Raw genomic sequence first — 27102 nt, forward strand, 5'->3', positions numbered from 1 at the left:
CTGAAAGAACTTGTCAAATTATTTTTCAGTCCATCAGCAGAAAATCAGCAATCGTTTTATTTTATTTTTTATGGTTTCAGTCACATTTTCAGCAAAAACACTTCTAAAAGTTACTTTTCTGTTTTATATCACTTTGGTGTCTTGGACTGTTGATCAGGCGACACAAGACATTTAAATATTTTTTTTTTATTATTTTCTGACATTTTTATTAACAAGACAATTAACTGATTAATCAAAAGTAAAAAAAAATCAGATCAATGGATAATGACTTTTTTTTTTTGCAGCCCTAATTTAGATATAATTATGACATAACATGCGCTAGTATTTTATTTTGCATTACATTATATTGCTAAAACCATTACATTAAAATATTATAATGCTATTATTGTGCTTTTATATTTATTATTATTATATGCTTTACCATGGTAGGCTGTTCTCTTTGATTTCTATTATTTTGCTGAAGTGCGCATGCACCAACCACGCATACAGCCTGTTGCAGTCACTCCAGCTTGTTCCTTTATTTTTTTTTTTTAACTTCAGTTGTCTTATTTTATAGTATTTTTTCTTTTTCGCACTTTGCACACTCAGAAAATTATAGATATTTATAATTTAAAATATTAGCATACTAATGTTGAAATTCTTTTTCTTATAATAGTTTTTCTATTTAATGTTCTTTACATAGTCTGGGCTTAAACTTATTTCTGCTTAATAAAAATTCTCTATGCTTGGCATTAGAGTAACTTTAACGAACACTGTCCTGCCTGGGAATCAATTAAGTATTTGTGATTCTGATATATGTCTACGATGTATGTAGTACTTGACTACACAAGCAGGGGCCGCTGTTGCATGGATGTTAAGTGGTTTTTATTATTTACTTCATTAAATCTTTGAAACTGAAAAGCGTACTTTTAAAAAAGGCCATTTTAAATAAAAAATATTGTTTTTTTAAATTTCTATAATAATACTTAACATTTCACAGCAAAAACTTCAATTTAAATAATTTTTTCAATTTCCTCAACCAATTATTCTATTATTTATATTTTATACACAATTTATTCATGTGATTTCATGCATTGTGTTCATGACAGATTCTATGCACAGTTTCACTTATTTATCATCATCATCATCATCATAAATGAATTCATCATCCTCATGTGATGGTTTTAAGACTGCAATGCAGTTACATTGTAAATGTCCTTGAGATTTAAAGGAGTCAAACCCAAGAAAATCAAAGAAGACTGAGGATAAATACAAGACGTAAAAACGACGACACACACACTACTATTACAAGAAAGCAAGTGCATTGCTTTAATTGTCAATGTATTAATGTAAACTATTTTAATTACACATTAGTAAAATAAAAAAAGATTTATAAAACAATCTTTGTACAACTTTGCGAGCATTGGTTCTTTTAGCTATTAGTGTTTGTATACTTCATCACAGTCCCAAAGTGCTCATTTGACTCTGAAAAATGCAGCAACATTTTTTTTAAATTTCAAATAAAAATAAAGGCATTTTTCACTTTCAAGAATCAAGCATCCTTCACACAGCTGTTGACCTGTAAGACATTAACATCCATTCATAGAATTACAAAACGTCAATTAGCCTACTCTTCCAGCACTTTAAGACATTGTGGCGCAAGAACATTAAATGGACGGTTACTATTTCCCTGTTGCTCAAAAACACATTGATGAGATGCACTAAGCACTGCTCAACTCCCCCCTCCTGCAGAGACAAAACAGGAAGAGGAAGTTGACAAACTGGCCACAAACAGATCAGTACATGGACCATACATCTTTTTGTTGTTGTTGTTTCATTTAAGACTCTTATTGATTGATCACAGTAAAATCGTTCTTCATTAGCTGGTGGGAAACTGACAGTCTGAGCTTATTTATGCTTTTCCCTTTGCTTTCCTCTGCAGCCTGGTCCGTGTGGGCTCCGTGAGGACTAAAGGCTCCTGGATGACCATGGCGGGGTACTTCCTCCCCAGCAGCTCCACCTCCACCTTCTGGCCCACTGAGCACAGTTCCAGAGGCAGGTAGGCGAAGGCCAGGCTCTGCTGAGAGCTGTAGCTGTAGGCTCCGGATGTGGTGTTGCCGACCACCTGATGAGAGGGGAGACCAGATTGTGTGAGAATTACCACAAAATAATCAAATAAAGTAGACTGCCAGACTAACTTTTGCTGTTGCTCACCTTGCCATTGTACCAGATGGTCTCATTGCCCTCAGGGTCGATATCATCCGTATCCAGCGTGAGGTAGGAAAGCTTCCTCTTCAGGCCCTTGGCTTTAATCTCCTGAAGGGCTGCTTTGCCGATAAAGTCAGCAGGCTAAACAAACAAAAAAACAAGTTCAGAGCTTATTTCCAGTTATAAAGGATATAAATCATGGAAATGTGGACATAAACTGTTTTTTTCTCCTATAACAATAGTGTCACACAGTGTAGCCATAGTCTTTTACGAGTAAAAGCCCTGCATTAAAAATTTATTGAAATAAAAGTCCAAAAGCATCAAATCTATTTACAATACACAAAGTGAATGTACTTGTTACGCAGAATGGCCCATATTATCAGTATTATTAGTGTATTATGGTGTTTTTTTATTGTCTTTCATGCTATTCTGTTGATTGTTGAAAGCTTGTGGATGCAAGACAAATTTCCATGAAAACAAACAATAAAGTATCATCGTATCGTATCGTATCGTATCTACATTTAGTGGTGGAATGTAGCTAAGCACATCTATCCAAGTACTGTATGGAGTAGCCAAGGAACCAGACCGATCTGTAAGCTAGCATTTTATTTGTTGCTGATGTGGAAAAGATGGCAAAACACAGCAACACTTGTGCACAGACATATCAATGCTACACCGTCACACCTCCTCTCTGCACGTTTTAATCTGTTTGTATTTGTCTTTAGCTCAGTGCTGTGTCACTTTTTTCAATGCTTTGATTGGTTGTAGGTCAATCAAATTGTGTCCTAAGGCACGCCTGATAATGCCCCTTAGAAAATGAAAATGAACTAAAAGAAGGTTCCAGGTTAATTTTCATTTGCGATGTGGTCTAGTAATGCAAGGTAAGTAGTGAAGTACAATTTACTTGAGTACTTCCAGTTAATGCTTAATACTTTTTCTCCACATGTCAGAGACAAATATTATAGTTTTTATTCTTATTATTCTTATTCTTATTATATCTTACTTGACATCTTGAGATATTTGTTTGTTTGTAGATTCAGATTATTAAATCTATATATAAATTAACTGATATATTACCATATAATAAAAGGTTAAACTCCCCAATAGTGCATAAGGTAATTAAAGTTGGCTCTACTTTTATCAGATGCAACATTTAAGTGATTAATACATTAATGCATTAATAATAATATGCAATAATTTGGAACTTATTAGTATATTTTGATGCCAGTCCTATCATACTTTTAGTGAGTAATATTTTGAACACAGGACTTTTACATGTAATAGAGTATTTATAAACCGTAGTATTGCCACTTTTACTGTAAATATTGCATTGCATTGCATATGCATTTATTTGTACATTTTGTTAATGTTGCAGCTCTATGAAAACAATGCAAAATGTGGATATAAGCAACAAATCTACTTAAAATTCATGATTAATAATGACACTGGATTACCTTGTTCAGTTTGATGAAATATTCCAAGCCAGCCTCAAGAGGGTTGGTGTCACAGTTCATCTGTAAAAATCGAAAAATTGAAAAAATTAAAGTATTTTCTTTCTTGCCAAGAGTTAGATCAGAAAAAACGTACCACACTCATGTCTCGACAGTAAATATGAAGGTTCAGTCAGATGGCTCGCTTAGCTTAACTCAAAGACTAGAAACACGGGGTTAACAGCCTTCTATTAATGCATAGATCGAAGAGAGGTATCCATCATCTCCTCTCACTCTTGGCAAGAAAGGACATAAGTGTCTTTCCTTCATTAGTCCTTTCAGTCCCTTGCGTGTGTGTGTTGATGTGTATACCTCAGCTCCCCAGCCTCTGAAGCCCTTTTCCAGCCTGAGGGAGGACATGGCGTAGGTGCCGAAATTGTCGATGCCCTCGTCTTTTCCTGCCTCCATCATGGCCTTGTACACAGTCGCCATGTTCTTCTGGTCGATGTACAGCTCCCAACCCAGCTCACCTAAACACACATGCACATATACAGTGTCACCTCACTGTATGTCAATATAAACAGTGCAGGCGGTCTGCAGTGCATGAGGGCATTTGTAGTTGGTGTAGTTAACATGATTTAATCAGCACTTATGAATACTAAACTTGTGAATACTAAACTTATCAATTAAAAGCATATTTTTTGTCTTTCAAATTAGAACACTTTGAGTTTCCATGTAATCAAACGTGCGATACAAATAAAATTGCAATTGCCATAAAACACCTATTTGACCATAAGAATAATAACTTGAGTATAACAATATGAAAAGTATGGAGGCCCATTCCCTCCAGCAAATGAAGAAAATAGCCAAATTGTAAAAAAAATAAAAAAAAAAAAACAGGGTAGCAATATAATAACTATTTTCATTGTCAATTAATCTGCTAAACCTAAAGATGTTAAATTCACTATTATTTAAAACAAGGAACCTGGAACCACTAAATGTTCAACAGTCTGTGCTTGTAAAATTAATCAATTATTTAAAAAGTTTGATTAATTATCTGTCAAACTATTCAGTTCAATTACTTTTCACTGCAGCTGCACAAAAACAAAAATACAAATGGTAAGTGAAAAATTATGAAAAACCTGACCAACTTTAATTCTCATAATTTTTATCTTATAATTCGGAATTAGTTAATCATAAATTTGAAGTAGTATCTCAAAATGTTAACATAGTGAGTCTTCAATGAGCGTCTTGACTTACCAAAAGTGCATTTATTTTTAAGATGCAAAATATATATTTTTTTAAGTTCTTAACAGAATTGGGCTTCCATAACAATTAGATAAATTCACTCGTTCATCTACTTGCCTTATGTAGTCTGGTTTTAAAATGTATTTTTTTAAAACACTGATTAAGAGGAAAGTGAGAATACAGAAGTCAAACTTCTTCCAGCTAAATGAAAACAACATCAAGGTACCTATATTATGTTGCTGTACACTGTATGGGCAGTTTTCCCTTTTCTCAGTCAATTTTAATAGTTTTTATTCAGTGTTAGCAACTGAATATGCTGCTTTCTACAAACACTTCCAGATCTATTCTCATTCAAGTGATTTTTTTTTTTTTTTTTTTGTATTTCTTATGGAATCATTCGTCAAGTGGAGCTATTTTGCTCCTCTGTTAGAGTATTTTTTATCTGTTTTAATGAGACCAACAAAAGAACTTTTCTCTGTTTGCCAAAATACTTTGTTAAAGCAAACAGGATGTAATGTCACAAGGTGTGCATTACCTGTGTAGGAGATCCTGATGGCACGGACGGGGACACCGGCCAACTGTATGGACTTGCAGTGGAGAAATTTGAACCCGGCGTCACTCATGTCCTCATCTGTTAGCTTCTGAAGGACTCTGCGGGAGTTTGGTCCTGCAATGCCCAGCACGCCTATATCTTCTGTGACATTGCTGATATCTACATCATATCCACCGTCTGCAGCTTCTGTCTCTATCCACCTGCAAAAAGGTTAAATCCAAACAGAAAACTATCAGCAGGAAGGAGAAAGGAGATTCGAATGTATCATATTAGCATCTCTGCATATTGCACATTTGATATGTCAACTTATTTGCCTGAGTGACAAACAGGACAAAAATTCTTGAATAATCTGCTTTGCAAATGTTCTGTGAGAAAGTAAATGCACTTGACGCGTTTGTTAGACCTCAAGGATACAGGGAGCGCCTTTTTGGGGAGTAACACTGAATGTAAATATAACATGATAGTATAATTTATTTTCCACACAAAATATTTCTCACACTGCCACATCTCAGCCACGTGTGATTAGATTCACAGACTGATGTGACCTCCCTGAACGCTTCATCCTGCCACCACTAGAGGGCACTGCACTGCCTGAAACTGTCCTTGCAGAGATGGTTATAGTGAGGGAATGGAGATTCATGTATGGGACATCCTACTTCCCAATTGGAGCAAACCGAGGGGAGTTGTGTTAACAGCTGCTAAAAGGTTTCAGGTTTCTGTTTTTAAAAAACAGACTGTGAGAGAGTTTTACTCAGCACAGCTTGGGACTCAACTCTGACCAGGGTGTGAGTGACTGACCACTAACATCATGTTCTCTTTGCTCTCTGCTAAACATTAAAATAAATGTTTGTCTACTTGTCTGTATGGATTTTTTTGTAGTTTGGTGCATATATGAAAAAGCTGCATAAAAACTGACATATTTTAGAATGCAGGTTTTCAAAAACAAGGTATGACACTACTGAAACTACAATAACCACAACCCATAGAGCAAAGTAAACTACTTTTTAACCATTTAGGAAAAATACAATCACATTATTAGCAGGCCATGAGCTGGTTCCTGGAGGGGAATTAGCTCCAAGCTACAATCTGGTGCAGTGCATCAAATGGTAACATTTATGTTTTTAAACTGTACATGCTCCCTTACAGATTAAGTAAAATAAATAATAAATAAGTAAACAAAACCATAATCTAAGACAAAAACTATGACTTCAAAGATGCATTTTGGCAAGAAAAATCCGATCACAGAATTTTAAAAAGTTTAAGTACTCACTATGCAGAATGGCTCCTTTTCAAGTGTCATTTTATTATAAAATATTATATTATTATTTTCATATTGCTAATTTATACATTTAATTGTTGGGAGTTTATCAAGTCAATGTTGTGCCTAGTATACTACTAAATAAATTAATTGTACTGCATCATATCATATGTTTGTTTATAAATTTAAGAAGGAACTAGTGACTGAAGCTATAAAATAAATATTGTTAGTTAAAAAGTACAATATTTGCCTCTGAATGTAGTGTAGTAAACAAAATAGACTGGGATAACATGGAAATATCTCATTCAAGTGCAAGTATGGCAAGTATGCATGTACAACCTCAATTCCAAAAAAGTTGGGTAAAACGCTGTGTAAAATGTAGATAAAAACAGAATGCAATGATTTGCAAATCGTTTTTGACCTATATTCACTTCACTTTAGTACAAAGACAAAATATTTAATTTTCAAACAAATAAACAATTGTTTTTTGAAAGTGCACACTCATTCTGGTTTTGAACATCCTTCAAGTAAACAGGTGTTGTGGAGTTCACACTGACAGCACTGTTGCTGTGATGCTACTGCAGGCTGCCTGCTGCTATGAGTGCTGCACTTCTACAATTCTAAGCACATATTTTGCTCATTTATGTAGCACTGCAAGCCCCTGCATTGGCAACAACACGGTCCTGCAAAAATATTTCACAATAAAATGCCTCATGTCAACAACTGAAGGTATTCTGCTAACAGAAATGTTGTCAGAGGGCTTTTATTTTGAAACAGAAATAGGAAAGGTATAGTAAAACATATATTTGTATTTCCTCATGTCGGTGACAGGTAGAGACATTGAAACTGCAGTAAAAGGTGATATAATGTCATTATGATTATGAAAACACCATGTCCACTATTTCTGCTGACAAGCGTGTGTGTGTCACACGCAAAAAATCTGCGACCCTCTTTTTCTCTAGATGAACGACAGCTGAGAAGCGGCTGAGATGCACCTGAGCAGCGCTGCTCATGCAGGCGGTGTGGCTGCTGTAACCTTTTAACATGGGTGCTGCAAAAAAAACAACAACAAAAAAGCAGGTTCTGCAGTGCTCATATGCTGCAAATGCAGGCAGTGTGTCCCAGGTGTTACTGAGTGTTGTTAAAAGAAAAGGTGATGTCGCACAGCAGTAATTCTGGTAAACATGTTCCTGTCCCTACTTTGCTGTAATGTGTTGTAGGCATCAAATTCCCAATGAATGTGTATTTACCAAAAAACAATAAAGTTTATCAGTTTGAACTGAACTGAATATAGGTCAAAAAGAATTTACAAAGGATTGTTCTATTTACTACTAACTATGTTAGCTACTGCTAGCCTTATTAATTTGAGTACGGTTAAGTTTGTGTAGACAGTTTCACCTGAGGTCATGTCCCTCTGATCCCGAGCCTGTGATGAGCAAGAATTCTCCTGGTGCCAGCTGGGTGATGGTGACCTCAGCAAAGACTCTCCCAGAGGGTGTCAACATGTGGCTGATGTTAGTCAGGCCCACCTGGAAACACACGGGTCAAAGGGTAATGAGTCAGAGACGACAGCTGACGCTGATGTTAGTGAGGTAAACATGTGCTCTACCTTGGGCATGGTGTTAGCAAACAGGCGGTCCAGCAGCTTGTGCGAGTCCCTCCCCTTCACTATGAACTTGCCAAAAGGTGTCAGGTCGATCACTCCCACCTTCTCCATCACCAGCTTGCACTCTCTGCCGACCGGTCCGAACCAGTTGGTACGTCTGAAACTGGGCCTGAATACAAAAATCAATGCTCGCTTTATAATTGTTGCTTTAATAAATACTTACTTTTCACTCTTCATTTTTCTGTTTTTTCCGATCTCTTTTTTATCGGTTTCACTGCATGATAAAAAAACCAATGTGAAAGTATTAATAAACATTGTAGACTAAGACTATTGTAGTATATTAACAAGACGTTCTATAGCCATGCTAACAGTTCTTTGAGGCATGAGCTAAATGCTTCAGCCAACTTAAGTTATCATGCTAATGTTAAGCAGACATAGAACATCAAAATTACTGGAATATTCAAGGTGGAACCTTTTCATGGGAATTAACAGGAATGAATCCATTCATTTGTGGAACCTTTTCATTTAACAGGAATGAATCCATTCATTTGGAAAAAAAATAACGTGAAATGTGTTTGATTTCTTTCATAAACTTAGGAAAAAAGGCAAGATGGCAAAAAATGTCTGCAAATTGCAAAAAAAATATTAGATCAAAAATATATATAGAATATATATATAATAATATATATAAAATATATAGCTATATTTTTTTAATAGCTAGGGAACATTTCCAGAGAATCATATTTCTAATTATCAAAATTATATATTTTACAGAATAATTGTGATTTTCAGACAACATTTTTCAGGCAATTTTCTTGTACTTTTTAAAATTTCTTTCTAATTTCTTGCTAGTCATTTCATCTGAAATTGATCATTGCCTTCTTCCCATGTTTCTGAAAGACATCAATTTTCCTGAAATGTACCAACCCTAAGCAGGTATATTGTTTGCCTTGTTAGTCTAGCATTATTGCATGCTAACATTTGATAATCAGCACTAAAAACAAAGCACAGCTTAGGTTAGTTTAGCAACCACCTTGTCATCAACCATAGTATTGGACAAATTAAGATTTTGTCGTCAGAGTGGACCTGGATGAAGATCACTTAAGTTATTAAAATTAATTCTGAAGGGAACATGAATGTTTGTCCAAAGTTTCAATTATCCAAACGGTGTCAAAAGATTTCACCTAAAACTTAAAAAAATGTAAGCTTCATGGTGGTGTCTGAGAAAAAGTGAGAGGATCACCCCTCGTTAGGAGTGCCCTGTGAAAACAATAAATGTCTGTAAAAAATGTTTTTAGATATCTAAGTCTGGACCAAAGTTGTAGAACAACCAACTGACATTGCCATTCCCTAAAACCATATCAAAGGTGAGCCTAAAACAACAGAGCAACAGAGCAAAACAAAGTTGGGGAAAAGAAAGTTGCTCAGCAAGATTATGATTGCAGCTTTAATGTTTAGAGAAAGAGAAAATTCCATGGAACAGATACGAGCCAAGTATGCTCAACTGAGCAGGCCAACTACTTTCTACACTCACAAGTTTGGCTTGACTCCAAACTGCCGCCGGGATAATGGCAAGAAATCTTTCATGGTTTGGTTTTAAAACAATGTCCCGGCACAGAAGCTGAGAACCTGCATATGGTGAAGTTGTGTCAAATGCACTTATTGGCATTTATCTGTATGTGTTGTTGAATGTTTGCAGCTGTCTTTCCCAGTGCGGTTTTCAGATATCTAAATGCCTTTCTTGTGCTGCTGCTCAGAGTTAGAAGATATGTGATGAGCTTGTTTCTGCATTAACTTAAAGGGAGGGATCTCTGCATGAGAACATGTTTGTGCTTTTGTGGCTAGAACACTGTGTCCTTTAACATTTGAACTAACAATGCATGCATTGCCCGCAGCATGAAGACTTTATGCACTGCTGAATACTCAAGAATCATCACTATAATCTCCTCTCTCCGTATATATGAGAGAGTATTGTTAAAAGGAGCATAGAAGTGATGTGGCTCCAAGGCAGGAATGTGTGATTGCTGGCTAATTAAGGGCTTGCAACAGCAGTTGGCAGTTAAATTAACAGCAGTTACAAAACAAAAGCTAAGCCTGTCTGCTATTGTTCAAGTCTAACATACTTATTGTAGGCGTCTTGCCAATCAAACAACAAATATGCTATGTTTTACGCCTTACTTGTATCCAATGTCATCTCCAGGTTTGTAGAACCAATGAGGTTGTTCCCAACCAGCATGAAAGCCCATGGATGCTTTGTTCTTCAACAGCTCGTAAACACCACTTGTTCGGTAGGTTGGTCGACCACAGAAACGCTCCTCCTTTGGGTAACCAACTGGAGAGTCCAACAGAGTGTAGACAGTTTAGTGATGGTAAAAAAAAAAGAAGGTGTTGTCCAATAAATGTACTATTTGTCTTGTACTGTTCTTACCCACATTGTTGAAGCCATAGGATTCTCGAGCTTTGGCGCACATGAAGGGCACGTCTGCCCATTTACCATAGCGGTTGGGGTCACATTCAATCAAGTCGTAAGGAGGTTCTCCATTCCTGATCCAGTCACTCAGGAACTTACCTATACCGCCAGCATGGATGATCCCATACCTGAAGATTGTCCAAACATGATGAATCTACCCTTTTGAAACTATCTACCAACCAATTCTTCTCATCACATACCCGAAGCCAATGGCGGTCCAGTAGTTGCGAGCTCCTTGGTGTGGTCCGACCATAGGCAGCAAGTCAGGGGTGTATGTGATTGGTCCAGACACTATATTGATGATGTCAGCTTTCTTCAGCACAGGGATCATCTCCATGGCCATCTCAACATGCTCCATAATCCTGTCAAGGTCCGACTCAAACAGCTCCTTACCGAAACCTGCAAAGACACAGATTGTTCGTTAAAAGAATTTAAAAATCTCAAGCTTTTTTAGACGATCCCTTATCCATGGTCAACAGACCTGGAGGCACTCCATCTCTGACCCATGAGTCCTGCAGTACCATCTTCTCCATCTTTTCATATGGGCCAAACAACAGTCCGTCTCTTTCCTGACGCAGGTAGTAAGAGCCCTCAAGGTCCCGGATGACAGCCAGCTCCTTCTTCAGAGCCTTCACCTCTGGTACCGTTGCCGTCACTACGTACTGGTGGTGTACTGGGATGGTCGGATGGTCAAACCCAATCATCTTACCCACCTCCCGAGCCCAGAAACCTGAAAAACCAAGAGAGGTGGTATCAAATCAACTTACAAGATCATGACTGCCATGTTATGTGGGTTGCATTTGAAGTAGTTTGAAGAAAGTGTGTGTTGTTCAGATTTGGTTAAGCCTGACTTCGTGAAAAATTTGATCCATTCGGTCCAATAACATTGGGCTTTATGTAAATTTTCATATCTTCTTAAAATTTCACCAAGATATACAGTATATGACGGTATAAGTGTGCAGTGTTAACAATTTCCAGCTTCGGTTTGGGCGAAATAAATCCTTAATTCACCAAGTTAGATGTAGAAACCATGCCTTTATTCCGCTTTGTGTCTCTCTGCCCTTGCTGGCCGCCAGCTGTTTACAGTCCTTTAACTTCTACCTCCACTACTGTCATGGTGTCTTTCAGCTCAGCTGCTTGTTCCATTAGTAGAGACCAGAGACTGAGCTCTGATGGTACATGCCGTGCACTACATACAATGAGTTTAATAGAAAGAGGAGCATCTGTATTAATGACGGTATTGAAAAACATACTTTCAGGATTTCTAAATACCCTAGTACACCATTATACCAACCAAGCCTACACAACATATATGCACCTTTTTTTAACATTTGGAAAGAGACACACTGGCTGTTTCCACACTGCATTTAAGTCATAAATCCTCTGAAATCTTCTCATTCACCTCTTGGCAAGAAAGCAAATGTCTAAAAATGTCAAACTCTTACTAACTGCTTCCACTTTACCAGTCTCTTGGCAGCCTGGCAGAGCTATTTCAGTATGTTCTTCATTGTCTCAGCTGTTTATTGGACCTTTAACATTAAGTTTATGTCTCCTTATGGACACAGAAAATTTGAATGAATGAGTCTGTTTGTAAGTAAGAAGTTACACCCCCTGAAACGCCCCTCATTATTTGGTAGGAAAAGTAAAACATTTTGTCCCTCTTAAAAACTGATTCAGCAACTACCTAACAGACCACGATCAGACCAACTGCTTTTCTTCCATAACAAGAAATCTGTCACTTCTGTCTTTAAGACTTGCACATGTCCAAGTGCTTTGTAGTAATTGTTAATGGTTTGTGATAAACACATTCCTATATATCTCTACTTTATTGTTCAAGAATAGAACAAGCAAACAGCTCATTTATCAGGCAATAGCCAGGAATTTCCCATCATGACTTTGATCTTGCAGTCAGTGGAGAGCAACTGCAGCACTTGGCTCCAAAAACAAACTGCCACCACTTCATTCTCTGGAGGTTATTTTTGCCCTTAGAATATACTACGAGATCCTGTTGATAACATTCAAAGCCCTGCACAACCTCGCCCCCAGTTACATTTCTGATCTTCTTGTTCCTTATGCTGCCTCTCAACCACTCCGATCCACAAATTTTCCTCTCCTATCTGTTTCCGGTGTCTATTTCTAAACAAAAGGCAAAAGTGAATTCACTGTTTTACCCCTGTCGTCTGGAACAATCTTAGGTAAGCCTTCCTAAAGCGACTCTGGTATAATTCACTGGTATAATTTTAGGTGTGTGAATATGTGTTTTGTGAAGCACTTTGTAACTGTATGTTTTAAAAAGTGCTATATCAATAAAGCTTTACTTACTTACTTACATGTGCACGATGCCAGAGAAATTTGGGATCGAGTCAAACAAAAATCTAACTGGCATGCAATGTGCAGAAAACCTAAGTGATTGACTCTGGTGGCTATAGCTCAGATGTAGAGCGGGTCATCCTCTAATTGGATGGTCAGCAGTTTGATTGCCGGCTCCTCCAGGCAACATGTCAGAGTATCCTTGGGCAAGATACTGAACCCCAGATTGCTCCCGATGCCACATTATCGGAGTGTGAGTGCGTGTGAATGATTAATGAGTAGCAGGTGGCACCTTGTACAGTAGCCCCGGCCACCAGTGTGTGAATGTGTGTATGAATGGGTGAATGTGACAGTGTAGTGTGAAAGCACTTTGAGTGGTCAATAAGACTAGAAAAGCGCTATACAAGTACAGTCCATTTTCCATTTACTATTTACCATGTGTTTTTTGTAAACTGGGTGATTTTGTTTTTTAATGAAACCTTTTTCTAACCAGGTTAGTCCCACTGAGGTTCCAGAAATGTCTTTTTCAAGGGCTGAGATAGCAACAAGTGTTTCAACATTTACACAAACATTAAAGCACATCAAAACAAAACGCACAGTATACTGAACTGACCCTTTAATGATTGGGATTTACCAGTGGGTTTAAATGATACCCCTGCTGAAAAAACAGCTAGAAACCAGCTTATGCTGGTAGCTGGTTTTAGTTGGTTTTAGTTCAAATATGTTCTTAGATGGTCCTGACCCAGTTCTTGCTGATCTTTGATGGTTTAGCTGGGTGGGCCACCAGCCAGACATGATGGTGTGACCAGCCTGTCAAACTGTGCATATTTATCTTAATGCATAACACATGACAGAAGACTTTCTGATTTATGGCCTTTTTCTTTTCATACTTCCCCCTCATGATGCTGTTATTTCTCCATACTCAAAGACAATGAATTGGTTGAACTTTTACAGAACATCAATGGATAAACCAGCTAGAGTGACCATCACAAGCTGGCATACCTGTTCAGCAAAAAACAGCCAAAGCATACTGCATTGCCCCCAGGCCACACTTCCAAGCTAAATCACCATCACTAGACGTCTATTCAAACACAGACACTAGCTGACACGTCAGCCTCAGAGGTTTTACAGTTATGTACATTATGTAACTCATGTAAGTGTTCCACTATGTCGACCAACTGGTCAAAGATCAATGTGGACCTTGTGCCAAAGCAGCCGCTGTGAACGGGACTGTACAGCCACTTAGACCAGTTGATTTCTGCTGCTGTCTTTAGCTCGTTTCTTGCAAGATCAACTCTTATAAACCCTGATTCAACTTAAATTTAATCTACACTCAAAAACATTCAATCCAAAATAGGGTTAATTTATTTAACTGCGTGCAGGTCTGCAGCCCATTAACTTGCCACATATACTCTTTATATTCTGTATGTGCACCATATGTGAACTTTAATCTCATGTGAGGTGAGAGTGCATGCACACATTAGCCAGATAAGGTTCCAGGCAGTTAGGATAGGAGCTGGGCTGCAGAGCCTGTTTACCACACCCATGCACAGGGACAATTCACAGGCTTATCCTGGAATAGAGTCAACAAGCAAACCGAAAGAAAACCTCTTAAATAAGTTACACTTTGTCATATTAGCCGTCCGTACTGTTGAACTTCATACGTTTCTTTATTTATGAATATAAAATTACAATCAGGTCTATATTTGTTAATGGAGTTACAGCAGTGGTTCTAAAGCAGGGGGATTCCTGCAGTTTATTGACAGGGGTACACAGAAAATTTGTGAGGAAGGTAAATTAGTCTGAGGCACCAGGTAGCTCACCTGGTGGAGCAGGCGCCCCATTAAAAAAAATGCCGTGTCCTTGCCGCAGCTGTCACAGGTTCGATTCCAGGCCTGCCCTTTGCTGCATGTCATCCCCTCTCTCTCCCCCTTTCACGCTATATCTGTCCTGACAATTAAAGGCAACCCCCCCGCCCCCTTTAAAAAAAGAAGCTCAATTAATTTGATAAAAGAAGCTTGACTTGATTTTGAAAATGTCTCCAATATTGAATCAGCTGTAACTTCTAAGAAACATGTTGCAATTTAAAGTGCAAAAGCTATTTAGCAAGCAAGCAGAGAATTTACTATACATGGTTGAATTGAAAAACGTAAAGTAAAGAAAAACTAAAAGTAAAAAGTAAAAAATAATGAAATTTGAAATACCCAGCTGCTATTCCAAGACACATCTGCAGACTTGGCTAATCTGACCTACACTGCACGGATAAATTACTATTAAAACAATATCCATTTATGTAATTAACTCTGTTAAACAACACCCAGTGGGAATGACTGGAATAAAGCATATTATTGACATTTATTTGTTTGCATGTTTGAAAAGTGTAGTGCAAGCAATGGTCGGATCATTGCTTTCCTCCCCGTGGTGAGTTACGCTGACATGTTTAAAGTGATCCTATGGGGTCACATTCCAGGGAACTCCTAACCTTTGACCTTATTTTAGGCTCTTGTTGGTCGGGGGGGTACTTTATTGGGCAGAGGGGACACAGCCTGTGTTCCAGACATCACCATAGTTTCATAGTGAGCTGAGTTTTGTGATGAGATTGGAAAAAGGAGGTGGTTATGGTTGTGGACAAGGCTCTGTATGGGCAGCAGAGGAGAATGGGAGAGATAAAGTATGTAATTTTTTCATTTATTTTTGTAAAAAAGACAAAGAAAGAGCAGAGAAGTAAAAACAACAAAGATGGTAGGTGTTATGCAAGCTCAACAAAACAGCAGCATGTGGGGGATGGGCTTTAAACAATAACACCAGCACAAAGCATGAAGAAAAAAAGACTAAGATTCCTGCTATTTCTTGGGAGTTTTCTTTCTTGCAATGTGGGATTTATGACTGGGTATATTTCTGCAGTTCGGCATCTGTTGTAAACCTTTAAATCACTAAAACAAACCCCACATACAACAGAAAAATGCCTGAGTCTGAACTTGCAAAAGCTCATATTTACTCATTCAATATCAATAATGCAAACTGGTATATATGACCAAAAAGCTAAATTATCTTACAGAGGGACAAAAATGCATGCTAACCAACACCCAGGTGCTATAAGTATCAGTTAGACATTTCAGCCCCGGGATAGAAAAAGCAGGAAAATGCAAAAAAAAAAAAAAAAAAGTGTTTTCAGGAGGTGTGCATGTGCTGCTGCTTCAAGATTGGATGAAATGTGAACTGTTGGCCTGTTTGGATTGGCTGATTGACACAGTGAAGAAAAAAAAGATCCAGCGAGACCCGCAACATAACTGGCTTCAGCCCGAGAACAGAATGTGCAAATTCAAGGGATACAGTATAGAGCAAGATATCAGTTTAATCAGCTACAGACGCTTTGTTTAGCAGGGACTTTAACAGTGCTATAACCAATTTAAAGTGTGCGATGTGTTCTAGAGCTTGTATTTTGTCTTTTAGGGTTAAACTGCAGTTGCTTTTTAATTTGCCATCTGTATATCTGTTCATTTAAACCCAACTGTGGCTGCAGAGAAAAAGTGAAAAAGAACAAATATGCATGACCTACATGTTGCTATAAGTTACATAATCTCTATAGAGGACGGCAGACTGAGGCAAATTCCTGAACCGTGCCAGATAAACAAGCAACATCAGCACGGATGAAACAAGTCTTTGCCAACAAAATCCCCCCAGAACTGGTATGACCCAGTTCTAGCCAAAATGTCTTTTTTTCCCTGAACTCTGCAAGCAGTGGTCTGTGTGGGCAAAGGTCTCCTGCTATATGTGTCCACAGATAACATGGTTCAGCTGTGATATACAGGATGTGTCTGCTTTGTGTCTTAATGAGCAGATATTACAAGAAATACAGCATGAGACTTTTCCACTTTTCTATGTCTCAAAGGGAAATGTATATATGATATTTTAAAACGTGTTGAAAAGTACTGCCTGAAAAGGATATCCAAGTAAAGTTCGGTGAGTTTTCTAAATGTTCCCAGAAAGTGCAAAGGAAGTGTCAGCATGGGAAAAACCTTTTGTTTGGAAAATTTCACGGAGCTATTTTCATTTATTTATTGTTTATTTAAATTGTCACTTGACTTAAGAATTTTTTTTAAAAGTTGCTGTGAACTTGCTGTATATGATGTTGAAAGTTTCAGTTTTTATGAAACATTTGCTAAAGGCATTTAAACAAAGTTTAGAGATTGAGTTTGTTATATTCCAAGATTCCAGATTTTTGCTTTTATTGTAAATGCTTATCGGTTATCAGTCTCATTAACTTCTGTCAACCCCTAATATATAGTGTCAGCTGTTGTGAGATGCTGGAGCCAGCTGCAACATACAGCCAACTGTCGGCAACAAACTGTACTAATGCTTTCTACAAAATGTTGTGCTCTCTGCACTTTTCATTATGAACCAATCTGTGTTCTGAAATATGGAGAAAAGCCTGCAACACTGGGAAAAAATCTGCTTCCTCAATTAAACACAAAAGGAGGATCAATTTTGCTCAGCTGCAAAACTTTGTGGGCATGTAACTAGTGCAAATTCTGAAAAAAAACATGAAAATGTATGAAAAACACTATTGTTGCATGTATGAAAAAAATGCTAAAAACAGATTATTAGAACTCCATTAAAGCTTGAAATAGTGACAAAAATCAAAGCAGAAACCATCAACATTTTCCATGTTTTTGAAAAAGAAAAAAAATCAACATGGAAAATGTTGATGGTTTCTGCTTTAATTTTTGCCACTATTTCTAATCGTCTCTGGTTCAAGTGCGATTGTGCAGCTGTGCGAGTACAAACCTGATGAGTTGACAATGCGATTTGCGCGGATGGTCCCGTGAGGAGTCTGGACGTCCCACTTGCCGTCAGCGGTCGGGGTGAGGGCGGTGACTGGAGCTGGGTTGTAGATTTGGGCTCCGTACATACGAGCACCGGCAGCCAGAGCCATGGTCAGAGAGTAAGGGTCAATGTGGCCGTCTCCAGGGGTGTACAGACCTGCCAGCACCTGGAAACATAGAGAAACTGTTATATATTAATCATAATTAATACTGAGATAGTAACTGTAGACATTCCATTTCACTTATTTCAGAGAATTACATTAAAGGACAGAAGTCGAGTGATCAAACATGTCCTAAGCTTGCTTCATCTATAACTGGATGCAATGTTCATCACTGTAAATCATATAATACTAAAGTGGGAGGAACCAGCAATATATTGGCAAATTTCCTTCTTTTTTAAACAAATAGTCATTTAACATTTACAACCAAAGGGGTTTATCCACCTGTGGATATTGATATAATACGCAGATTTTATGGCAATCTGCCTAATATTTGAAGATATGAAGAGGTTTTTGTAATAATCCTTGTGCACAAATGGTGATTTCTGACTTGTGGTGGTGCCATTACATAGGAATAAGGAAGGATATTCTTGGCATCATTAATATTTATAGCAACATTCACGGAAATCTAATACTTGAAGATTTGACATATTGGGCTTCTCAGGGGGATGCAAGAGGAAAACTAGGAGGTCCAAAATGGAAAGGGCTTTAGCTCTGAGGAGCATTAATGACTGAGAATGTGGTAGCACATTCAAGGAAATCTTCACTTTTAGATTTAGATCATTCTTGTGCACAAAGAGCAGCTTCAGCCTAATGGTGGTGATGAACAAAAAAAACAGAGGCTCACTAAAATCAGAGAGGATATTCTTCTGGGAATCATGAATATTTATAGCTTAAATTCCTGGCAATCTGCCTAATACTGGATCATTTAAAGAGGTTTTTGTGCATAAAATGTTGCTGTTTTGACCTCCTGAAGGTGCTGTAAGAGGAAAACTGGGCGGTCCAACAAAGAATGGGTTCTTCCTCAGAGGAGCATTAATGTCTGAATGTGCTGGTAAACTTAATTGACAAGTCTCAAGAGTGATTCGGGCCTTGTGGTGCTACCAGACAATTGAAGGAAATATTTTTTTCAAGTCAAAAAGGTGGGGTCTCCATGCATTTACACATTTTTCTCACTACATTTTATGTAATCCTCAAGGTGTGTAGTAAATAAATGTTGATGTTTCTATTCTGATATTGTCTAATGGGTCCCTTTGGCAACAACCCACATTTTCTGTGCAACTCCAGCAAGGGGATATTAGACATTCATGGCAAAATTGATGGCAACCTGGCCTGTAGTTGTTGAAATTTCTTTAGACTATCTACCAAACATATCCGCACACTAATGGGTGGACTTACTGACGTATTTACCAAGAATACTTGAATGTTTACCATGCTTTTCATAGAAATACACCACAGTTTAAATTGAAATATATGTCTGCACATACATGATAATAACAATGATAGGTTTATCTTTATTTTGTCGTTTTTGTGGCCTCACTGCTTTCTCTTGGCATTAGCTTCAATTTCTCTTATCTAACGCAAGACAGCCCAAAATGTTGAACTATGCAAACCTGCAAAACCATGGAGACAATGCAGAATTTATAATGCTTAACTTATAGGAAATTGTTTGATAGTATTACAGTGATGGGGATCATAATTCAATCAAGGACTGTTTTTTACCACCGATCAATGTAGTTAATCCATGTGGATAATATTCTCTAAAATGAAAAGTATTTCTGGTTTATAGCATTCTCATGGTAGGCACGGACCTTGTTTATATCGAGCAGAGGGAAAAGTTCGTGAACTTTCTCTGGTCCGATTAAGTACTGCTCCGTCACATGCCAGTGTGTGCGTGTCATCTGGTACTTCATCTCATCCACTCGAGCCGCCGTAGAAGCAATACGGACGCTGCCGGGCTGATGAAGGCCCACTGCCTGCACATAAAGAGACATTATGAATGACCAAACAAACCTTAATCAGCACATCAGAGCTGGGAGAGCTGAGCGAGGCACTTCACCTGTCCAGTTTCAGCCTCCAGGCTCTCGTATAATTTAATGCTGTCATAGTGGACTTTCTTGAGGTTGATGCCTGGATGGTAATATGTTGTCAATCCAGCCTGAAAGACAAAAGAAACCAAGTTAAAACAAACAACATCCATTAACACACAACACTCACAAATTTAAAGCTGCATTAACAGATTTTACCTCTTACTCTTACTACAGTGAGGGCAATGCATACACTTAACGGTGCCAGATGGTTTGGTCAGCCAAGTATGCTTTTTATCTGCTGGAAGATGCGAGTGCCTAAGTTTGTCTCTAAGAGTGGGGGCACGCTACGAGTCTTGGGGTCTTGTCCACGAGTGCCATGGACAGGCGGTTTGGTGCGGTATCCGCAGTAATGGGGGAGTCGCATCGGACTGTCGTAGTGAAGAAGAAGCTGAGCCGGAAGGTGAAGCTCTCGATTTGCCAGTCCATCTATGTTCCAACCCTCACCTATGGTCAAAAGCTCTGGGTAGTGACTGAAAAAATGAGGTCGTGGATACAAGCGGCCGAGCTGAGCTTCCTCCAGAGTGTGGCTGGGCTCAGCCTTAGAAATAGGGTGAGGAGCTCGGACATCTGGGAGTAAAGCCACTGCTCCTTTCGTGTCGAAAGGGGCCAGTTGAGGTGGTTTGGGCATCTTATCAGGATCCTCCAGGGCGCCTCCTGCTGGAGATGTTCCGGGCATGTCCTACTGGTAGGAGGCCCTGGGGCAGACCCAGAACTGCTGGAGGGATTACATACCTTGTCTGGCCTGGGAATGCCTTGGGGTCCAGGCCAGACAGGAGGAGCTGGAAAGCATTGCTGGGGAGAGGGAATGTTCTGCTCTGCCTGTTGCCCCGGCGACCCGGTCTTGGATAAGCGGACAAAAATGAATGGATGGATGGAAACTGGGAAATTCCAATGATACCCGAGTCTCTGATTTATGATAATTGTGTGACGTTTCAGGACAGCAGAAATGGTGGAAAGCATGAAAAACAGTGTCGATAATGACACTAAAAAATGATATATTTTGTTTCTAGTAGCTAACATTTACTTTTAGTAGTTGCAAATGTTAGTATATGCATCTATTAGTTGTAGCAAGCGAGCAAACTTTTAACTATAAAGCATGCCAGGCAGAAATATAACACGAGTTGCCAACTTGACGTCCATCCATCCATCCATCCATCCATCCATCCATCCATCCATCCATCCATCCATCCATTTTCTTCCGCTTATCCGGAGTCGGGTCGCGGGGGCAGCAGCCCAAGCAGGGAAGCCCAGACTTCCCTCTCCCCGGCCACTTCATCCAGCTCTTCCCGGGGGATCCCGAGGCGTTCCCAGGCCAGCTGAGAGACATAGTCTCTCCAGCGTGTCCTGGGTCTACCCCTGGGCCTCCTACCGGTGGGACGTGCCCTGAACACCTCACCAGGGAGGCGTCTGAGAGGCATCCTAATTTATGACTTGACGTCATAAATGCATAAATGTGGCGGGCAGAAGCCAATGTTTGGTCATTGCATTACGTTTTTATTAATTCACGTATTAAATATAAATTTTTGATCACATGTAAAGTGTAATATGGAATAAATTTTAACTGCTGTTCATAATATCTAAAATATATAAAATTATAAATAAACTGGAAACAGCTGTCAACCTCTTGTTTAAACAATCTTAGCATTTAAATGCAGCCCATCCTCTTTGTAGCTTCCATGATGTTACCACTTTACGGCCTCAAACCTCATGAACACAACAAAGCCGGGAGAAAGACTTCCCAACTCGGAAACTACGAGCTTCTGACATCACATGAACACAGCGTAACCTACACAGAGCCAGAGAAAGAAAACCCGCGTTAACAGAGACAGTTAATAATCACTGTCTCTGTATCTATTATAGCTAGAACTGGTATTTTAGGCTTTGTTTTAGCAAAGTAATGCAAACACAGCCTGGATTCTGATTTCTCCAAAATACTACAAAACATGTAAAATTCTCCACATGCATCCTGAGTGTCGTACCCACTCATTCAAAAGCATGCTCTGGAAAAGTCCCAGCGCCCCAGTTGAAGAGAGTAACTGAATAAGAGTCAAGATTCCCCCTCTGACTTGTCAAACATCTATTAATAACCTCACAGAGAAGTAAATGAGCGACAGCGTAGAAGAGTAAGTGGGTCAAGACCTCAGATGCCTTGAGAAGTTGTAACAGGTGCCTTCCATGGATACAAAGCGACCAATGAATGACAAACAGAAATGGCTGTAAACACCTTCACTAACCGAGGCTGTCGAGGAAGAACCTCCCCACACTGTCCTGTTAGTATTAGACGCTTGTGACTGACATACTAATTTTGCTTTGAATTATTAATTAAATGCTTCATTATATAAAAAAAGAAAATCAAAGTTGAGACATCGTAAATCTCTTTCACAGCTGTCAAGCACGCAAATATGATTAAAACAGGGTGTAAATTCACAGCAAATCAAGCTGAAAAGACCAGTAAATCAATTAAAATACAGCTGAAATATTCCAGCCTTCAAACTGTGAGGATTTGACTGCAACGATCAGCTGATTAAACGATTCATTGATCTAAAGAAAGTTAATCTGCAACTATTTCCATAATCAATTAAATGTACCGGTCATATTTTTAAGAAAGAATGCCCAACATTCTCTAGTTAAAGCTTTTCATATGTGAGGATTTGCTGCTTTTCTATGCTATAAAACAAAATGAAATGAATTTGGGTTGATGGTCGGAAAAAGCAAGTATCTGAAGGGTGCAACTTTGAGCTCACAAAAAAGATTGATTGAGAAAATAAAGACTCCTTGATTATGGAAATAACTTTTTTGCGGCCTTAGAGGTTTTTTTTGTGATGTGAAACTAAATACATTTTAGTTTTGGACAGCTGGTTGGGAAAAAAAACGTTGACCCAATTCTGGGCTTTAGTAAACCCAGCTGACACCAGACGTCAGTACGGCATCAGAAAGAGGTTGGACACTTACGACGTATAGACATTACATTTCTGTTGAACTGAAGTTGAAGTTGAAGTTGGGTTTATGATATTTTAAAAAATTCAACGTTAGAATTAATATTACGATCTGTAAAACATAAAGATTACAATGTTTTTGCAGGTGCTGGGTTTTGTGCTCCATACCTTCACACTAAAAGTTTTATTCTGCGTCAAGATGACATTGATATGACTCATTTGGAAAACGGCTGAATTCAGTTACTTAACAACACAACTTAAAATCAACAAAATTTAAATTTCATATGTTGTAAGTGTTCTATGTCAAGTTGGGGAGAAAATTGATACGGCAAAGTATCACAAACCTTTTCCACGGCAATATCGTAACAGTACATGGAAGCCAAGTGATGTTTTTATATTATTATTACCACTACAAATACAGCCTTTGCTCGCCTACAAGATTTATAAAATCAATTCATATTTTTTCAGTCAGTTAAGGACATAGTGTGCCATTAAAAAGGTGATAAATCACAATGTATATTATTGCAATACTAAGCATATTGCATCATTCTTTAAATCGTGATAACATTATATCGCGACATAAGTATCGTGGTAATATCGTATCATCGGGGGATTCCAACGCCAGATGACACTGAATTTCGGTCACCTCTGACCTAAATTCAATCTTATGATGTTGGCCAGCTGGGGATCGAGATATACTTTTTTTCACTATTTTCTAACATTTCACATACTAAAATTAATATATACTGGTGGTAATTGTTAGCTGCAGACCTGAATGGAAGTGGAAATGTGCTCAAACATCATGCTAAATGCAGGCTGTGTGACATAATGCTGGTGCAAAGGTTCAACGTGCCACAGATCACCTGGCTCCTCCTCCAAACTTTGTGCACCATCACATTCACTGTATTCAATAATAATAATAATAATTAAAGTACTCTGGTACACCTACAGCGTGCCAAGTGGACCCAGCTGTCAGCTCAGACTTCTCAAGCAGCACCACATCCTTCATGCCACCTTTGGCCAGGTGATAGGCCAAGCTGACCCCCACACATCCCCCACCGATGATGACGGTGTCTGCTGTGTCCTTCCACCTCTTTCTCAGAGCTGAGGATGAATCACTGAGGAAAGATTTTAAAAAGACAAACAGGTGAGTGATCACAGCTCCAACATGCACCTTAGCAGTCTGTTTACAACTTTGTGTCACAGGTAACATATCAAGTCACCGTGTTGAACATGTGTGACCCGAAGCAGAGGCACCATTAACCATTTTTCTGCAGAATCCGTGCAGCTTTACGCGCATTTTACGCATCGCGCATTATTTTCAGCTACTTTTATACCCTAATTTATAACCAATCGCCTGACTAAGGCGTGTGAAACATGCAGCGCACATGTTAAACTATCTCACCTCTCTTCGGCGTGTTTCCTTGAAGTGCAGCAGATGGTCCTCAAAGGAAGGAGAGCTGTTCCTCGACACGCGGAGAAATCTCTCCGCAAGTGACTGCTGATTAGGTGTAATATCCGCGACATGTTTGAGGTAAGAGTTAATAAAAAAAATACTATCTATGCAAGTTAAAGCAGAACCATCCCCCCCTCTCTGTGTCTGGACCCCTGCACTGCCGTGTGAGGTTACAAATATCCCTCTTTTGCACTGACAGCCGTGTTGGCACGCCCACAGGTCGAGAACTACACCAGAAACTTTACCCAGAACAACCCTCAGACCTGTTAACGCTTTGAGTGCCAAAGCCCCAAATGTAGGTCATAGGGCCCCTGAATAAACATGTGTGAATGGCTGCAGTGTATTTCACCTATTTATCCTGTTTACAACCATGCCATAAAGTGTACTCAGAAGAAATACTCAAATACTTGTAGTTACTTAATTAAAGGTACCCATATTTTAATTTTAAAAATAGCAAGTGACAATAAAGAGTTCTGCATTCAGTATCTCACGAGTAAACGTATTAGCAGCAAAATATTGCCTACTAAATGTATGGAAAGTAAAAGTACTGATATAGAAGTAAAATTGCCCCTTTGAGTTATTTATCATAATATACTATTTGATTAATAATGAAGAGTCAGTGTTTGAAGTTAGTTTTATTTAATTTATATACTGTCATGTGGTTTATTGCAGCAGTTCCCAACCTAAGAGTCGGGACCCCTCCATACATTTGAGGGGTCATGAGAGGAATAACAGTTGAAGAACCTAACTTAACTTAACTTAACTTACTTAAATTGACCTACATTTATTAAATGTCTTTATGAAGTTGTCAGTTGTCAGTTTTCTGATGTCTTCTGGATGCAATAACACCTCTAGCACCTGCTGCATCATGAGAGAGCCAGTTCCTACCAATAAGCTCATAGCCATAGCATCATGTGATCTAGAAAGGCAAAATTTGTATTTCCATTGTAGTTTTGCGAAATATGGCTTTTTTGAAACACCTGAAATACAACCTGATGCGAGCATATCAACCTTTTTTGTGATAAATGCATTTTTTTTTTCAAAGTTGACATCATTCCATCAGGCATATTTTATATTCTCAATTCAGTTTGCGCAATTTGAGGAATGATTCATCCTCTGGGCAACATGGCTTGATGTACCATATTTCATGTCAGTATATCAGGTATTTCAGTCTGGACAATGGACAGATTGGCCAATGTTGCCATCCACTGAGCCATGCTATATATACCAGCCAAAATACACATAAAGAAACTAGTTACCACAACAGTTGCTGTTTTCTGTTGTATTTCCAGTTATTTGTGCCTGGGTTGTATAACATGTCAAATGTCAACAGCACTTAAAAGAAGTGATCCAGTTGGAGTGATCCATACAGACACAGTTATCTCTTAGTGGTCCTTGAGCCTTTTATTGCAACATAACCCCCTCTCACCCACCTGGAACAGCTGCAGCAGGTTTGAACTGGACATTTATCTTCATAGCTGGTTCATCCAAACACTGAAAAACAGAAACAAAATGTATTTATTAACCAATCTGAAGTGATCTGATCGTGTGAACATTTTGTTGCACTGGTTGGACTTGCAGGCAATAAATCAGCTCAGGGTAAATACGTTAATAAGTGTGTGTCAGCAAACATTGTGCACTAGACTTTAATGTAAAAGTTACACAACAACATGTGGAGTATATAGGCTGCCACTATCTCTGGTGGGACTGAAACATGCTGGACATTTTTTTTAAGCATTTGGGAAAAAATTGTCCATGACTAAATTTTGTTTGAAAACTGATTGCCTTAAGAAATGTCAGTCAGTCAGTCATTGTCTGTAACCGCTTGTCCTCGTAAGGGTCGCGGGGGGGCTGGAGCCAATCCCAGCTGTCATCGGGCGGAAGGTGGGGTACACCCTGGACAGTTCGCCAGACTATCGCAGGGCCGACACATAGACGAACAACCAGACACACTCACAGTCACACCTAAGGGCAATTTTTAGAGTCATCAATTAACCTGAGCTGCATGTCTTTGGACTGTGGGAGGAAGCCGGAGACCCCGGAGAGAACCCACGCGGACACGGGGAGAACATGCAAACTCCACACAGAAGGGCCCCTGCCCGGACCGAACCCTGTACCAACCGGGATTTGAACCAGGGACCCTCTTGCTGTGAGGCAACAGTGCTAACCACAAAGCCACCGTGCTGCCCCTTAAGAAATGTATGAAAATATAACTCAGTTTTAAGTTACATTTACTCTATATCTAATTTTCACGTTTCCTTAAAATTTAGTTATATTTACTTAATTTTAAGAATTTGTTGCAACTTAGAAAATAATTAATTAAATCAACCTTTTTAAGTTTTAGCAACTTCAGTAAACCAAGTTTCCCATGCAATGTATTTGTGTCCTGCTGCTGTCAATCATATTTGTATATTATCAAACATGTTAACCCTTTAACAGGCATTTTAACCGCATGGTTGACATTTTTTTGCGATCAGTTTGCTTTTCTAAAAATTTAGCAAAACCCAATTTCATTTTATATAGATGTTTCTATACAATGTATTTTGGTATTTTGATTATACTGTAATTCTGTTCAATTCTATTTTCATTGTATTAAATTAACTTTTTTCAACCATATATTTAAAACAGATTTTGCAACTGGATTCATTGTTTTCTTTCTTCTTATAAATTTTCTTTGTATATTTTTTATAATTATTTTGTTAGTTTATTTGTTTATTTTATTGAATTACTTTC

General features: G+C 38.5%; 2 protein-coding genes across 2 annotated transcripts in view; one reads left to right on the top strand and one right to left on the bottom strand.

Annotated features, from left to right (window-relative positions):
- Positions 1–1806: 1806 nt before the first annotated feature.
- On the bottom strand, positions 1807–24572 carry dmgdh (dimethylglycine dehydrogenase). Its single transcript, XM_042509989.1, has 16 exons — positions 24319–24572; positions 23863–24031; positions 19947–20045; positions 19699–19863; positions 17851–18055; positions 11234–11482; positions 10953–11151; positions 10711–10880; positions 10461–10614; positions 8286–8451; positions 8075–8205; positions 5401–5618; positions 3990–4147; positions 3642–3701; positions 2194–2328; positions 1807–2104 (listed from the first exon to the last, which is right to left on the bottom strand). Exons 1-16 carry the CDS (start codon positions 24438–24440, stop codon positions 1892–1894), a joined length of 2613 nt encoding a protein of 870 aa, XP_042365923.1. The 5' UTR covers positions 24441–24572; the 3' UTR covers positions 1807–1891.
- LOC121960061 (junction-mediating and -regulatory protein-like) overlaps positions 24439–27102 on the top strand; it is a 34216-nt gene continuing 31552 nt past the window's right edge. The window contains exon 1 of the mRNA XM_042509659.1: positions 24439–24447. Coding sequence (XP_042365593.1) covers positions 24439–24447 — 9 coding nt within the window. The remainder of the gene's footprint in view (positions 24448–27102) is intronic.

The sequence above is a fragment of the Plectropomus leopardus genome, chromosome 20 (genome assembly GCF_008729295.1).
Source record: "Plectropomus leopardus isolate mb chromosome 20, YSFRI_Pleo_2.0, whole genome shotgun sequence".
NCBI classification, from domain to species: Eukaryota; Metazoa; Chordata; class Actinopteri; order Perciformes; family Serranidae; genus Plectropomus; species Plectropomus leopardus.